This window comes from Amphibalanus amphitrite, unplaced genomic scaffold (genome assembly GCF_019059575.1).
Source record: "Amphibalanus amphitrite isolate SeventyFive unplaced genomic scaffold, NRLGWU_Aamphi_draft 000257F_arrow, whole genome shotgun sequence".
Lineage (NCBI taxonomy): Eukaryota > Metazoa > Arthropoda > Thecostraca > Balanomorpha > Balanidae > Amphibalanus > Amphibalanus amphitrite.
The window spans coordinates 338,578-355,370 of NW_024881752.1; the positions used below are offsets into that span (position 1 = coordinate 338,578).

Below are 16,793 nucleotides of genomic sequence, written 5' to 3' on the forward strand. Positions count from 1 at the left end.
CCGTGCACAGGACGCCGGCCCGTGTCCCCCAGCTCCCCGCTGACCGCCTACCCGTCCGCCCGCCGTGCGCAGGACGCCGGTTCGCTGCAGATCGGGTTCCTGCTGGGCAGCTGCGGCGTCCAGGTGGCCCTCACCACCGAACCCTGTCACAAGGGCCTGCCCAAGACGGCCAGCGGCGAGGTGGCCGTGTTTAAAGGCTGGCCCAAACTGCACTGGTTCATCACAGAGCACCTGGCGCGGCCGCCCAAAGAGTGGCAGCCGCCGCCGCGACTCAACGACGACACGCCCGCCTATGTCGAGGTGAGGATCTGATCTGTCTCCGGGGGGAGAGGAAGATAAGATAGGGAGGAAGCAATAAGGAGGATGGGAGTTTTACTGAAAAGGGGATAAGCAGGAAGCAATTGAGGCACTGATGGCCAAGAGAAGACTAATGAGGTTCCGTTCATCGAACTACACAGCCTGCTTTCACTTTTTTAGATTTATGGGCACTGGCTACTCGCTTCTGCCGCGCTGCTAAATTTCGCACGCTTATTAAGACACTGTCCGCTGACATTCAATTTTTCCTTGTAATTCATCATTGCTGTCATGCCTAGTTGTAGCCACAGAAAGGCAGCTTATCACTACATACATCTACTGACTTCAATGATGGGTTAGACCCTGTCAAGCGTAACATGCGTAGCTTCCTTCTAATGAGACACTGATGCGACGTGCACTTATCTCGTGTGTCACGCACTCGATGAAAAGCCTCTTTGCTAAATTTGAGGCGAATGCCAGCTGGTCGGTAAAGTTTAACTGAGTGCGGCTGTCTTCGTATGACCTAACGTGTTTACGTGGTGGCACCGAGTTGTTTGTTTGTCTGTCTGGGTCTGATGGGTTAGTGCGATCATTGTTAGTTTTGTCACTGGGACGTGGCTCGTGCCACTGAGTGTTTGTTATGGGGTTTACATAGACGGTAACTGGGTGTAACGTCTGGGTCATTCATCGTCTGGGTTCAGTCATTCAGCGCGAAATAAAGTGTTGAGATAGTCATATCGTACGTAAAAGGCGAACCAACCCATAACGCTTGTACATTGTCACAAGATTACGATTTTTGGGTTTGGGTGTGTCCGTAGGCTTCAAACTGTCTATACTCGTATAAGATCCTGGTGGGTCGGTTTTTCAGTGCAAAACACATTGGTTTAATGAGCTTTCGCGGGAACGGGTCGGTGATTGGTGTCGCATTGCACCTCTGTTGTGTGTTTCAGTACACCTCCGGCGGTGACGGCTCGGTGATGTGTATGAGTTTGACATTACACCGGCTCTGTGTGTCACATTACACCTATTCTGTGTTTCAGTACACCTCCGGCGGTGACGGCTCGGTGATGGGAGTCACGGTGAGCCGGGCCGCTATGCTGGCCCAGTGCCGCACCCTCACCTCCGCCTGCGGCTACACGGAGGGAGAAATCTGCGTCTGTGTGGTCGACTTCAAACGCGAGGTGAGCCCCAACGCGGCTGAAAAGACGTGCTAAAGTGCAATGTGTTTACTCGCCGCATGGATATATGTCTGTTTTAGAAGTATGTAATTAAATTTACAGGAAGAAAGGTGCTCACTTACCTGTATTGATTGCAATGATCTTTACAATATATCATTCGAAACAGATGCAAATCAGGATACTTTTACGTAATAACAGACAATCCGTCTGATACTAGCTGAGAGCGGATATTTGAAGCGACGTTTATTGGAGGTTGTCGTTTTAATTAATTGCTAATGTGACAGCTGGCCATCAGACTGACCATTATCCTCTGCCGGTTTTCCATTGAGTGTCGTCCGTTTTCCGTCCCTTTGTGTGCGCGCCGCGGCTCCGGCGGCTCCAGTGCCGGTCCCCCGCACCCTGTATTGTCTATCGCTTGGCTGCGTGACACAGAGACTGGCTCACCTAACTGTATGTATGTCTGTGTGATTCAGGTGGGCCTGTGGCACGCCACGCTGTGTTCCGTGTTCAATGGCATGCACGTCATCTTCATCCCCTACTCACTGATGAAGGTGAACCCGGCCAGCTGGATGCAGATGATCACAAAGTTCAAAGGTGAGATGGTGTTATTGAGTCTGGTTGGTCTGTGATGGGTTCACTACAGGAATCCAGTACAATGGCCACCCCAATATAAAATTATTGGGGGACTGTACTTACCTTGAACATCATTTTCGTGCGATTTACTTTCTTTAATTGGAGAAGTTCCGTCCTATGAGCATATTATTGCGAACATTTCAGCTTCCCTGCTTGTTTGCCTATAACCGTTTACGTCCGCAAAGTCAAGTTTATACTTTGTAGATAATTTTTGTAAATAAAAATGGCGTCTCCAGACCCACTAACCACTCGTTTTCCTTCCGGCAGCGAGCATCGCGATCGTCAAGTCTCGCGACCTGCACTGGGGTCTGCTGGCCACCAAGGACCACAAGGACATCAACCTGTCCTCTCTGCGGCTGCTGCTGGTGGCTGACGGAGCCAACCCGTGGTCGCTCAGCTCCTGTGATCAGTTCCTAAGCGTGTTCCAGTCCAAGGGTCTGCGGCCGGACGCCATCTGCCCGTGTGCCAGCAGTTGTGAGACGATGACAGTGGCGGTGCGCCGGCCCGGCCAGGGAGGTGCCAACACCACCGGACGGGGGGTGCTCAGCATGGCCGGCCTGAGTCACGGCGTGGTGCGCGTGGACCAGGAGAACAGCCTGACGTCGCTGACACTGCAGGACTGCGGACAGGTGCTGCCCGGAGGTCAGTGGTAGTGATAGTGGGCATGTTGGGCAGTGTAATAAAAAGATACATGTCGATTACATCAGATATGGAACATATCTTATTTGAATTATTTACGCATTAATTTGTTGCGCAATGCGCATGGATTGTCCTCATACTATTTTTTACGAACTCTGAGCTTGATTTGGCTTCGTGATGCCGCGAGGCATGAAAAATCGGTGTGGAGACATCTTGTTAATCGTTCTGCTGATTACATCATCAGTTACTGCTGCCCTGCGCTCAGTCCCTCCAACCCAACACCAAAACTCTAACCCTCCTTATTTCACCACAGCGACCACTGTTGTGGTGCGTCCGGACGGCGAGCCGCGGCTCTGCAGTACGGACGAGGTGGGTGAGATCTGCGTCAGCTCGGCGGCAGCCGGCACCAGCTACTGGGGGCTGCAGGGCGTCACCAACCAGACCTTCCGCGTGCGACCGCTGCGCGCCGACGGCTCCGGGCTCGGAGACCAGGACTACGTGCGCAGCGGACTGCTCGGATTCCTCGGACCGGTGAGGCGCGGGGAAGGGCGGGGATGGGCGAAGGATGGGGTAGAGAGGCAGTGCGCAGCGGACTGCTGGGATTCCTCGGACCGGTGAGGGAGAGGGAAAGGGACACATGGGTAGGGGATGGGATGGAGAGTCCGCGTCCAGCGGGCTGCTCGGATTCCTCGGACGGGTGAGGCTAGAGGGAGGGATGCCGGGGGTAGCGAATGGGATGTGGGGGTAGGGAGGCACTACATAGAGGCTTGTTCGGCTCTCGTTCGAGTTTCGGACCCGTTGACTGCAATTGTGGGCAGTGATAAGATTAAAGAACCGAGAATCGGTTCTGCTAGAAAAACTGAAAATGTCATAAGTTCAAAGGAATTGTATCTAAGCACCACTTGCCAGTCTGTACACTGAAGCGCCGGCCCAAAACCTTACATTTCAAGCCGCGCGGTAAGATGCAGTAGGTTGAATGACAATGGGATTAGCTAGCATAACTAGCTTCCTCGTTCTTCAGCGTTACTGAGCTTATCCAGTAGCAGGTGGCCGCTTTCCAAAAGGAAGTGCGTCACACTAAGACCTGCAGTGGCTTTTACAGGACAGTGACACGGTCTTGCAGCTGCCTTTTTGATCGATCACTCGCCCGGATGTGGTTACTTGGCCTCACAGATCGAAATGGTCTCGGTTTGGGCTGTAATTGTTCAGTATAGCCATGGGTGATATCATTTTACGAACAAGCTTATCTTGTGGCTTTTCTCGGTTTGAAGTGCGACGTTTCATTTCATTGTCTATTATTTTGCACATGGTCGGTGTGGTTTTCTGCAGATGCCTTTTTATGTTATCCGAGAATGGATCGTCCCATCTGGGCGTCAGGCCGCAAAAAGTGGCTGCCGGGAGGGCCGTCTTAGCTGATTCTGTGGTGGGCTGCACCTATCGCCTCTACATCCCAACGAGAACCGCGGCCAGCGCCTATTGTGTTACGCTAATGAGATGGGCCATGACTATCTCGGTATCACCATTTTAAGTACTATTTTTACAGCGGTCTTCTGGTCGTTTCATTTTCTTATTAATCAGCAGAACTTGTTTCTGATATTCTCGCCCTATGCTCCCATGTCAGGCTGCGCTCAGGTCTGCGGCGGTATCCCTTTTTTCACCTGCAAGTGTGCAGGCGACGGACTTTATCGAGGTATTCCCCATTTGATCTGTTATAACCTTCAACTGTAACCGCTCGTCTCTGACCGTAGCGCCCCCTCTCCTCCGGCAGGGAGGTCTGGTGTTCGTGTGCGGCTCTCGCCAGGGCCTGATGACCGTCTCCGGCCGAAAACACAACACGGACGACATCATCGCCACCATCCTGGCCGTGGAGCCGATGAAGTTCATCTACCGCGGACGGATCGGCGTGTTCAGCATCCGCGTGCTGCGCGACGAGCGCATCTGCGTGGTGGCGGAACAGAGGCCAGAGTGCACTGAGGAGCAGGTTAGCATGAACAGGGGACCCGCAACTACGGGGTAGGGGCGAGATGAAACGGGTCCTGAATAGGAAAGGAAGCGGGTAGTTGGTGTTCATGTTCAGCTCACTGACGTGTTTTAGGAAGTTTTTTTTTTGCGAAGAACTTGCAGCTCACTCCTAGGCGTGTGATGTTTATGTGATGCGCGGTTTGCTATATTTGATTCACTAAGGCGATTTTGTTGTTAAACTCGACACATTTCCGGAATGTAACAAATTGTTTTCTCATAACTGTGCCAAGGTCCTGGTCATTGTAGTGTTCCGATGCCCCAGCACTCAGCAGTGCCGTGCTCTGACGCCGCTTGTTTGCTCCCCTCCACAGAGTTTCCAGTGGATGTCACGGGTCCTGCAGGCGGTGGACTCGATCCACCAGGTCGGCATCTACTGCCTGTGTCTAGTGCCGCACAACTACCTACCCAAGACGCCCCTGGGAGGCATCCACCTGTCGGAGACCAAGCGGCGCTTCCTGGATGGGTGCCTGCACCCGGCCAACGTGCTCATGTGTCCGCACACGTGTGTCACCAACCTGCCCAAACCGCGCGAGGTGCACAAAGGTAAGAATTAGGACGCGGCTGGGCGGTGTGGATTCATGAGGAGCTACAACTGCTCATAAGTGTCTCAGTCTGACTGAACCACTTTATGGTGTGGATAGCGTGGATAGTATGATGTTTGGGTTCGCCGAGTCAGTGAATAATTGTAGGTTATCTTGTACGTATTGACTGAGTCTATTGTTAACTGCTATGGGATAAATGATCGGAGACATTATGTTCATTATTTCTGGTAGAATTCGCAGCATTTGTTTTCGAATTTACCCTGTCTGCCACAATCCACAGCGGCTAGTAAAACACACTGCACTGAGTGCACCACACGTCCGCCGCCCATCGCTGACACCTTCCTCTCTCTTCCAGCCGACGTGGGTCCTGCCAGCGTAATGCTGGGCAACATCGTGCAGGGTAACCGGCTGGCGACGGCGCAGGGTCGGGACCTGGGCACCGCCGACGACGAGAACGATACCACCAAAAAGGTCAGTCGACGGCGCTGCTCTAAGAGTCACCGTCGCGCAAGCTCTGGACTGAGCGGGACTTGGCGGCCGACTGGTCAGTCGGCACCACCGCCGCCGACTGGAGGGTGGGATAGGACGAATGGGGGCGATACTTAGGAGGAAAAGGTTGGGCTGTTTGTATTAAGTGGAGGATACATGAAAAGTCGTCCGTGGGTATCATTGAGGAATCTTTAGTTGAGGAATCTTAGGACGTTGGACGTTGAGGAATCTTTAGTCGGTTGTTTGGATTGTTTCGGAAGAAAACACTTTTATTCAACTTTTGTGTGTGGCCGAATATGTGGGTGAATTGATGACTATTGTGCATTTTACGCCCTGCTTGACCGTAGCACGTTATCGACGCACCTTTACCTAACCGCCGGTTTTGTTATGACAGCACCAGTTCATCTCGGAGATTCTACGCTGGCGGGCGCAGACCACCTCCGACCACGCGTTGTTCACGCTGCTCAACGCCAAGGGCGGGCCGAGCTCCACACTCACCTGCGCGCAGCTGCACAAGGTGAGAAAAGGAGAAAGGATTGTCACCAGACGATAAAGCGAAAAATGGGTAGGTAGTAGAGTACACATATGTAGCTGCATATCACCAGTGCATTTTCGAAATACTTAATTCGCGTATCACCGGACTGTCTGCATCGGGGATCATGATCAATCAGTGGCCTATTTAGGTGATGAGTTTCGGTCGCACGGTATTTGTTTTCTCTGGTCACACCGCCGGACTACTGTGTCCCTATCCCTTCCCTAACCACCCCTATCTCCCTGTTCTACCTCAGAGGGCGGAGCGGGTTGGCTGTCTTCTCCTGGAGAAGGGTCACGTCAACACGGGCGACCACGTGGCGCTCGTCTATCCGCCCGGCCTCGACCTCATCGCCGCCTTCTACGGCTGCCTCTATGTCGGTAAGTGACGGATACTCCATATTCGAGTGCTTAGACGAGCGGCCGAAGTCTTTTGTGAATTTACCTTGTTGAAGTCCATACAGAACTCGTCTCAAACTTGCCTAAACTGTGCTGCCATTCAAGCGACCCGTCTCTTCATGGAGTTTCACTTTGCCAAGAACCTCGTCTCTTTTGCTGTCAATTTGTCGAGGGTTCCCGACAGCCTCCTTCCTAGGTGCTCTATGCCTACTGATTGACTGACATGTTGTGACCCTCTGACCAGTTTACCACCGATTATCTGACCGTCTGGCCGTGTCTGTGTCCTCAGGCGCTGTGCCGGTCACCATTCGGCCGCCGCATCCTCAGAACCTGCAGACCACGCTACCCACTGTCCGCATGACGGTGGACGTCAGCAAGTCGGTGCTCATCCTCTCCAACCAGACGGTCATCAAGCTGCTGCGCTCCAAGGAGGCGTCCAACGTGGTCGACGTCAAGTCGTGGCCGCCCACACTCGACACCGACGACATGCCAAAGAGGAAACTGGTGGCCGTGTACCGGGCGCCCACGGCAGAGATGCTCGCCTACCTCGACTTCAGGTGGGTGATCGGAACCAGATCGGAACAGAGGAGAGGAGAGGGAAGGGAAGGGTTAGAAGAGGAGGGGATGCGGAGAAGATCAGGTAGCGAGTGATGCTTCGTAGAATTCCTCTGTGTCTTTGAGTTCTATAGAAGAATATTTATTCACTATGTTATAGTGATATACATTATACAGGCAAGGCGTGGTGTCTCCGCATGGCTCTCAGAGGCTGGTCTAGTCCAACAGCAGCGCCCTCTGTCTGACTCCACTGACTAGTGACTACACTGGCGGTGTCCTATGAACCTATGTAGTAACTCGGCTGTCCCTGACTGTGCCCGCTGCCATCTTTGCGAGACTAACAGCGCCCTCTTCTTTCCCTACAGCGTCTCCACGACTGGCATGCTGGCCGGCATCAAGATGTCACACGCGGCCACCACGTCGCTGTGCCGATCCATGAAGTTGGCCTGCGAGCTGTACCCGTCGCGGCACGTGGCGCTGTGCCTGGACCCCTACTGCGGGCTCGGCTTCGCGCTCTGGTGCCTCAGCAGGTACGGGAAGGATGGAATGGAAGATTGAGGAGATTGTGCATAATGGAAAATTGAGACCAATGGAAAATTGGAAAGTGTCCAATGATTTGAGTAGGAGGTGCCCTTCTGCGATCGGGTAATCGTATCAGTTTAAGAATGCTAGTTTACTAAATTTTGAGACATTGACTGAGTGTCGCATTGGTTCATGTGTGTCTGACGCTGTGTCTATGTTCCGTGTGTCCACAGCATCTACTCGGGCCACCACTCGATCCTGATACCGCCTTCGGAGGTGGAGACCAACCCGGCCCTGTGGCTGACCGCCGTCAGCCAGCACAAAGTCAGGGATACATTCTGCTCATACGGTGAGTCCAGCACAAAGTCAGGGATACCTTCTGCTCATACGGTGAGTCCAGCACAAAGTCAGGGACACCTGCTCATGCTGTAAGTCCAGCACAAAGTCAGTGCCGTATGTCAACACAGGGCCAGGGACACGTTCTGCCCATAGGATGAGTAGTAGGCTACTCAAAGTCAGGGACGCATTTACCCCATACAGTGAGGCCCAATTATTAGGTGGTATAAATTGAGCATTTTACTTGTTTATTAAAGTCTCAAAATGAAAGCAAAGCAGATTATAAAACAAATGTTCAATGCGCACTTGGCACGGCCAAGGAAGGTCTGTCATTTCTATGTACTCAAATGTCGTCTCTATGTGCCCCACTTCGTCCCTCTAACCTCCCCTTCTGTCCCCACCAGGTGTGATGGAGCTCTGCACCAAGGGCCTCTCGTCATCCATCCCCCTGCTGCGCCAGCGCGGTGTGAACCTCTCCTGCGTGCGTACCTGCGTGGTGGTGGCGGAGGAGCGGCCTCGGATCGCGCTCTGTACCTCCTTCAGTCGACTGTTCTCCGGGCTGGCTCTGAGTCCGCGGGCAGTCAGCACCAGCTTCGGGTGCCGCGTCAATGTGGCCATCTGTCTGCAGGTGCGGGCAGCGGGAGAGGGAAGGAGTGGGGAGAGTAACGAGAGAGAGAGAGAGAGAGAGAGAGAGAGAGAGAGAGAGAGAGAGAGAGAGAGAGAGAGAGAGAGAGAGAGAGAGAGAGAGGAGTAGAGGAGAGAGGGAAGAATGGCGGGGAGGAGAGGAAGGAATGGTGGAAAGAGTTCGAGAGGAGGGATGGAGAAAGTATTTCGGATATCAGCTGTGTAGTTGGAAGCGGGGAGGTGTGGATTGGAATTTTTTCAAAATGAGTGGGCTGTGGTAGGAAGTTCCAAATTACCTGGCTTTTGATTTTATTTCGCTGAATGCTCTTCATTACGTAATGTAAAGCAGGGAACATTCTATTATGTAACACGCTGGGCGCTAAATGCTCGTTGCATTATGTAATTTTGGTAACAATAGCTAGCTCAGCTTAAACATTTATATGTACACTAGAATGAAAATTATGTGTACGCATTCATTTGGTCTCTTATGGATGTAGTTTGACCACATGGTAGATAGTACCGACATCCCCAGGCCGTGAACTCGGACCTACGGATGTATCGTCAGGGCGCCTCGTCTCCGTGTCACACCCACGAACCGAGATCCATGTTTCTCTGCCCGGAGCGCCTTTCCTCACGTCCACACATTGACTGCACTCCCTTGTGTGTGTAGTGTAGTCAGCTGGACACCTTCTGCCCCATCCCAACATACACACTAACCCCTCGTGTTTCTCTGCCCAGGGCGCCTCGTCTCCGGACCCGAGCACGGTGTTTGTGGATCTGCGTGCGCTGAGGAACGACCGTGTCACGCTGGTAGAGCGCGGAGCACCTCACAGCCTCTGTCTGATGGAGTCGGGCAAACTGCTGCCCGGGGTGAAGGTCATCATCGCCAACCCGGAGACCAAGGGTCACTGCGGCGACTCCAACCTCGGAGAGGTCAGTCAGAGGGCGGGATGGTTGATGGACGGGGTTGGGGTGGTGGAAAGGCGGAGTTGGGCTGGTGGAAAGGTGGAGTTGGGCTGGTGGAAAGGTGGAGTTGGGGTGGTGGAGGGACGGGGTTGGGGTGGTGGAAAGGCGGAGTTGGGCTGGTGGAAAGGTGGAGTTGGGGTGGTGGAAAGGTGGAGTTGGGCTGGTGGAGGGACGGGGTTGGGTTGGTGGAAAGGTGGAGTTGGGCTGGTGGAGGGGTGCGGCTTAGCTGGTAGAGGAGTGAGGTTGGGATGCTGCTGGAGGGATGGGGTTGGCTGGTGGATGAAATGAGCTGGTGTGGCGATGGGACAGAGCTGGGATGCTGGAGAGGCGGTGTTTTGGCTGCTGAAGGGTGGAGGTGGCGGCTCGAGGAGGTGTATGGAAGGTAATGCTAGGGAGACTCAGGAAACGGGCAGTACTCATAAACAATGGGTAGTCAAGCGGTTAGGGACGTTGGAGGGTTGAAATGGCCTTGCTCGTTACTTAAGTGACAGATTGTTTTTACTGGGTTTCCTGTGTTAGCAGAAGTGTTAAATATTTATAAAGTGATTCTCACAAGCGCTCCAGGCTCCTGACACCGCCCACTGTTTGAACCATTACATAATTGGCCGTGTGGGGCGTGCCGTATTGGAAAGTTTGGAGCTGTGTTGATCCTTTGTTGTCGAGGCCAAGCAGTTACATAACCACATGCTGACCTCGCGTAGTGCCCCGTTAATCCTCTGGGCGCATTTACCGCTAGCCCCCTTCCTTTTCCGCGAACCCGGGGCGCAGGCTTTTTCGTAGAAATGGCGTAGAAAGTGGCGTCATGTATTTCTACATAAGTGCAGCTACCTAGTATCGGGGACTAGGAGTGTCTGCCTTGAAAATCCAGATGTGTTTTTTTGTGAAGCCCAAAAAATGTGATCAAATTGTGTGCTCGTTAGATTGCAATGTTATCTGTCTGCGTGTGCCTGCCACCCCGCATCGGACACCAAATCGACAGAAGACGCTGTTTTGTGCTCTTAAACTTTAAAAGCAAGGCCTTCTCTGTACTGTATCCGTATTATGTTTTGTATAAAAGAAAACAAATTCGAGGGAAATGAGCGTTTGACTTCGACATCTGACCATGATCATCATATATCGACAATGTTCGCATAGGCAAGGACTCGTGTGAAGTGGACAGATGTGTTATTTATTGTCATTATGCAATATGCGTATCATCCAATGGGCATAATATGGTGTGTGACGTCGACCATGTGTTTGTAGTTTGTTTTCTCCCTTACACGTTCCTCAACAACTGTCATTCAGGAGGAATAGCAAGTTGCGTGTCCTCAATCACCCTAAAAATCCCACATCTTACGACCCCAACCCTTCCCTCTCTTCCAACAGACCTGGGTGCCGTCGCCACAGCCAAACAGACCGTTAACCAACCCTCGCTTTCCTCACAGATCTGGGTGCAGTCTCCACACACCTCCACGGGCTACTTCACCATCTACGGAGACGACTCGGGCACCTCGGATCACTTCACTGCCCAGCTGGTCACCGGCTCGACGGGCGAGGTGTACGCGCGGACCGGCTACCTGGGCTTCCTGCGGCGCACGGACAGTGTGGCCGCGGATGGCGGTGAGTGGAGGAGGGGAGGGAGAGAAAGGAGGGAGGGAGGGAGGGCTACCTGGGCTTCCTGCGGCACACCGACAGCGTGGCCGCGGATGGCGGTGAGTGGGGGAGGGGGAAGAGAGAGAGATAGGGAGGGAGGGAGGGGAACGTGTTTCGGGACGACGGATGTCAAGAAATGGTCGAGTGCTTTCAAAAATGCACGAAAATTAACTTTAAAAAATTGACTTGCAGACATGTGCTTGGATCCGAGAGCTGGATCTATGATCTCAGTGGATCTCTCGACAAAATAGAGGGGTTGGATCTATGATCCGGGTGGATCTCTCGACAAAATTCAGGGGTTGGATCTATGATCCGAATGGATCTCTCGACAAAATTTAGGGGTCGGATCTATGATCTCTGTGGATCCAGCGGGCAAAAATTTGTGGAGGACCTATGATCTGTATGGATCTCACGACAACATGTAGCCAATGAAACCCCTATCCTACATAATTGTACACCTTACAGTGCAATACAATTGAGAATTATCACTTGTGGACATGGTTATTGGTTAAGACCACTTGTAATCATTAGATATCATCATTAAATTTGAATTTAAATAAACAACATTTGTACTACATTTAAAATAAACCAAGAACATGCATATTGCTACTTTTTGTGACCAATTGTAACTTTTTCATGACAGCACTGATGACAATCTTATCAACAAGCTACAGCCACTTTAATTCAATGAACAAGCAGTACAAACAGATGCAGTGGCAGCAGGGCACTGCAGATTTTCATTTTGGTCCCATTCTTTCCATGCAACGCCAGTAGGGCTAATGTTAAAATGCCAACATCTATGGGGGCACTGTACCCTGGTGGCTGGTGCCCCCTGTTCTGCCGCCTATGGACAGATGTTAGGGAATCAAACCTGGAAGCCAAATAGGTCAGTTTTGTTAAAAACATGCAGCAATCCACTTCTGCCAGGTATGAAATCCCAATCCAGAATGTTCGTATGAGCTATGTATGTGCAACACAATTTCGATTTAGTAAGAATAGCAACCAACCTCTAATACTTTCCAAATAAAATAACAAGATCAAAAATGACATCGACTTCTTCAGATTACCTACTTTTGGCACCGTGCCACGTGTGTGGTGCTATGCTGTGCTTTTGTTATGAGAGAGCCTCCCAAAAAAAGACAAACGAAATTCACAGCTCACGTTTTGGTAATGTGGTTTTATTACGTCATTATCGTTTGACCAATGAAAAATCTTAATTTGACCAAAACCGTAATGATTCCAAAAGATTCCCCGTAATAGGCCCTTTGAACTAATGACGTAAGATATTATTATTCTTTTGAAAAATGAATAAAACAAAGATGCAAGGCGCATACCGCTCTGGGCCATATAATACCGTTTCAGCTTACGTTTACGTCATTAAATTCAACGCTACAAAGATGATATTCACAAACAATCGTATCGTAAAATTATGTGAGGCAGAAAAAATGAACATTCTTAAAAAAAAACTCCAGACTTTTGAATTTCCAGTTTGATTTTTTATTTATTTTCATTATACTCGAAGGTAGAACGCCTACGGCCTAGCTCATTTGTTATTTGAAATGACGTCACGAGTTCTATTTAGATACTGAATAATCATTTTACGGTAAATATCCAAGGCCATTACAATTGATATTTCGCTTCCCATCGCTTCCGCAGGCTGTTGAATATTTTTATACTTTTGTTTATATCTCAGTTTATTTTATCAAATATTTCTTTCATTAGATTGAAATACCTTTACCTAACCAAGCCACATGTGTCAGTATCATCTTTTATTGTTTATCAATCAATTGTGGTAGCTGGAAAGTGGAAACTGGAAAGCCTCATGGTTGTCTAATGCAAGATTGTCTTATCAATATCATTATGTAGATTCTAACATGAATTGTGATGTGGTAGGTACCTAGTTATGTATTGTTCATTAGTCATTACTTTGACTTACCTCTATGTTAATTGTTAATGCAAACTTTTCTGTTGGTAGGTATGTGAACTGTGAACAATCTTCATGTCACTCAATTCTCTCAAGTTGTGACCGTCATGAGCCTCCTTTATTTTGTATTCTGTATAATGTAACTGGATGGCGGATGCCTTTACTAATATGTCCTTTGTATAAGATTGTTTGTTTCTAACCATACTTTGGTATTCAAAACTTCTTATGAAAGAAAGTTGTTAACATTTTGAGCACCTATGAGCTATGATCCCAATGGATCTCACGACAAAATTGGGGAGCCAGATCTATGATCCGAGTGGATCTAGCGACAAAATTGAAGGGTCAGATCTATGATCCCAGTAGATCTCTCGACAAAATTGAGGGGTTGGATCTATGATCTGAATGGATCTCGGATCGGGATCCATGGGATCGGATCTCAGATCCATTTTTCCGGATCCAAGCACATGTCTGTTGACTTGTTATTTCCACAAAACAATGCAAAATGTCAACTGAGCGGATTCGTTCCATATGTGAAGCTTGGCTAGATGACGAAAGGGGATGGATAAATCAGTTCGTTTTTTGCAATAATCCATTTTTCATGGATTTTCAATTGCTCACAACTTTAAATCTATATTTATGGTCGAGTTTTGGGAAGTTTGTGAATCTTTTTATTAGTAAATGATAAGGTATATGCAGAAATTATGACCTCAGCCGAGGTCATGTTTTACATTATGTCATGTCAGTGGCATCCAGCGCACACTGGTAGTGCTTACGAACCGCCCCTGTCCCCGTCGCGTGTCAGTGGGTGTCCGTTTTCTGTTGTCACGGGGAAACTAACCCGTGCAGACCTGACGGATTGTTTACCGGGTACTTTCCTGTGGCTGTCCGGCTTCCGTGATCGCGTTTTGTTTGCGTCTTCCGCCGGGCGTGCCTGTGGCCTGAGTGGGGCGGCTTTACCGGGTGGGGGCCACTTTACCTGAGTTCTTCAGTGTTGGGGTCGGACCGACCACCCAGAATCTACAGTTGATAAGTGGATGTATGAGCTGGGTATTTACTATTTAGCGCTTTTCGCCACCTCTGCGGGATAAGCCATGTTTTGTTTTTCAATTGCATAACAACACCGTATTTTGCATATTACACCCATTGTGTACATATTTATGAGTCTCTTGGCGTTAGGACCCTGGGAAATCTTAATCCGCGTGTGAGGTGTGTAAAGTTCGCGTGACCTAACCGAGTCTTGTTATTTGTATATGTTCTTTGTGTACTATTTTCACTCAATGGGCTTTTCGTAGACTCATGGGATTCACATGCATCATGACGCAGCAATGTTTGGAAGCTGCCCACCCATATGCGGCGGGACGGGGAGGGCACCGGGGCACCGTGCCCCCTTTGATTTTGGCATTTTAACATTAACCCTATGGGCGTTGCATGGAAAGAATGGGATCAAAAGTCGACAATGCCCCCCCCCCCCCTTAATTGAGGGTGTTCCGCCGCTACTGTGCCCACCGCCATGACTGGGTTCCCTGCCCGTGTGCCAGCGTTTAACGTTACTGACCTCTTATGACCTCTCTGTCTTACAGAGAAGCACGATGCCGTGTTCGTGGTGGGCTCGCTGGACGAGACGGTGATGCTGCGTGGTATGCGCTACCACCCGATCGACATCGAGACCTCGGTGCTCAAGTGCCACAAGAAGGTGGTCGAATGGTGAGTCGCCCGCGGAGGGCAGACGTCGCGAGAAAGACGGCGGAGTTGTTTGTGTAAGCTCTCTGTATCGCGGGCTAGCTGTAGTAGGCTGGCGCTGTATTGTGCCATTATTATTAACCCTTTTTGTGAAAGTAATAATATAAGCTGATGCCTTCTGTGTTTCATTTTCTTATCTTATTTTCCCTCACGGAATTCCTAAAATTCTTAGCGCCATTGCATTCTCAATTTTGTCTTGTCTTGAACCACATATCACCACACATTGTCTAATATGGCTCCCACATGCCCGCCAAACCGTTCAGCTCCCCCGTCCGCCCGTTCTGACCTCCCTGCCTCCGCTCCCGTCAGCGCGGTGTTCGTGTGGACCAACCTGCTGGTGGTGGTGGCCGAGCTAGAAGGGAACGAGGACGACGCGCTCGACCTGGTGCCACTCATCACCAACGCCGTCCTCGAAGATCACCACCTCATCGTCGGCGTCGTGGTGGTCGTCGACCCCGGCGTCGTGCCCATCAACTCGCGCGGAGAGAAGCAGCGCATGCACCTGCGCGACGGCTTCCTGCAGGATCAGCTCGACCCCATCTATGTCGCCTACAACATGTGAATGAACTACTCGTGTGTGTGTGACGGAGGAGTCTGAGCCGGCAGCTCGCCGCCGGCCGGCGGACGCCCGGTCCAGTGTCGGAGCGGACAGAGCGCTCCGGTAGCGGTGCTAGGGACGTGTGAGGACGCCGGGGACGCTCACAGACTCGCGGCCGGCACCGCCGAGACGCTCGCACTGCCAGAGGGCGGCCGGCGCGCGCGCCGCACCCTCACTCACCGCTCTCGCTCTCTGTCTCTGTGGGCCGGCCGCCGCGGCCGGCCGTGTTATCGTCCCGGGCGCCGGGCATGTGTTGCTAGCGATAGCCTCGGTAGAGAGATATTACACGAGGTAGTGTCCGCCCCTCGCGACCGGACAGTCGGCGCGGCGCTGCCGTGCGCGGCGGCTTCGTTATTTACATTGCTAGTCGTTTTCCCGGTGTTTTACTTTTCGTTGGTTTTGTCTTTCATGTGTACAGCGGACGCGAGCGCGCGCCATTGCAGCACGGACTGGCCGTGGCCGGCGTGCACGTGCTCTGTGATGGCATTTTCCATAGTGCGCGCGCCGCGGCCGGGCGGCGCTATCGTTCTGGGCAGCAGTGGCGGGCGGGTGGCTAGCCGCCCGTCTCCGTGGTTATTTTATTGGTAGCGGGCGGCACTGACCGACCGAACAGTCCTGGCCGGTAGAGGTGGAGCCCGGCGCAGTCTGGTGTGAGGTCGGCCCGGCCGGCCGCGGTCCGGGCCACCGCGCAGAGCTGCCGGAGTCGGGCCGCCGGCCCGGCGCCCCGGACAGAGCTGCGGAAATTGGGCCCGGCCGGCCGGCGCCGGCCAGCTGTTTATAAAGGTATGGATATCACAATAAAGAAACAAAACAAACGCCTCTGAGTGTGAGAAACGTCGGGATCAGATATTGATCACTGGTGGAATCGATGACTGACTAAAGATTACACTGACTTGCAGTGCACACTAATACGCATGCTTACTGCACTGGTCATTACTCATGTCTACAGAACTGCGAACGGCATTAGTGCAATGTAACGGCACAAGGAACTAGGCCTTGAGTAGACGTGGTACGGCTGATGCAAGATTGACGTACCCAACTCTGAACCCGTCTTCGGTCAGTTGTGGAAGATAACCACTAAGCATAACGGCCCCGTGAGACAATATACGTGGTCACGTAAAAACTGACGTCTAATTAGTCTTATTGACGTCACGACCAGCACGGTTGGG

The 16,793-nt window shown here is 51.4% G+C and overlaps 1 protein-coding gene across 4 annotated transcripts in view; it reads left to right on the forward strand.

The window, feature by feature from the left end:
* The window catches only part of LOC122386598 (disco-interacting protein 2-like), a 73,829-nt gene extending 57,389 nt beyond the window's left edge, over positions 1 to 16,440 (forward strand). For all 4 annotated transcript variants that reach the window (XM_043375930.1, XM_043375929.1, XM_043375931.1 and 1 more), the window contains 18 exons: positions 73 to 300; positions 1,335 to 1,475; positions 1,946 to 2,066; positions 2,373 to 2,747; positions 3,058 to 3,275; positions 4,513 to 4,725; positions 5,078 to 5,309; positions 5,664 to 5,779; positions 6,192 to 6,314; positions 6,586 to 6,709; positions 7,017 to 7,284; positions 7,648 to 7,812; positions 8,038 to 8,153; positions 8,545 to 8,768; positions 9,503 to 9,697; positions 11,155 to 11,329; positions 14,867 to 14,990; positions 15,336 to 16,440. In XM_043375930.1, coding sequence (XP_043231865.1) covers positions 73 to 300; positions 1,335 to 1,475; positions 1,946 to 2,066; positions 2,373 to 2,747; positions 3,058 to 3,275; positions 4,513 to 4,725; positions 5,078 to 5,309; positions 5,664 to 5,779; positions 6,192 to 6,314; positions 6,586 to 6,709; positions 7,017 to 7,284; positions 7,648 to 7,812; positions 8,038 to 8,153; positions 8,545 to 8,768; positions 9,503 to 9,697; positions 11,155 to 11,329; positions 14,867 to 14,990; positions 15,336 to 15,588 — 3,411 coding nt within the window. In that variant the 3' untranslated portion in view covers positions 15,589 to 16,440. The remainder of the gene's footprint in view (positions 1 to 72; positions 301 to 1,334; positions 1,476 to 1,945; positions 2,067 to 2,372; positions 2,748 to 3,057; positions 3,276 to 4,512; positions 4,726 to 5,077; positions 5,310 to 5,663; positions 5,780 to 6,191; positions 6,315 to 6,585; positions 6,710 to 7,016; positions 7,285 to 7,647; positions 7,813 to 8,037; positions 8,154 to 8,544; positions 8,769 to 9,502; positions 9,698 to 11,154; positions 11,330 to 14,866; positions 14,991 to 15,335) is intronic.
* The last annotated feature ends 353 nt before the right edge of the window (positions 16,441 to 16,793 follow it).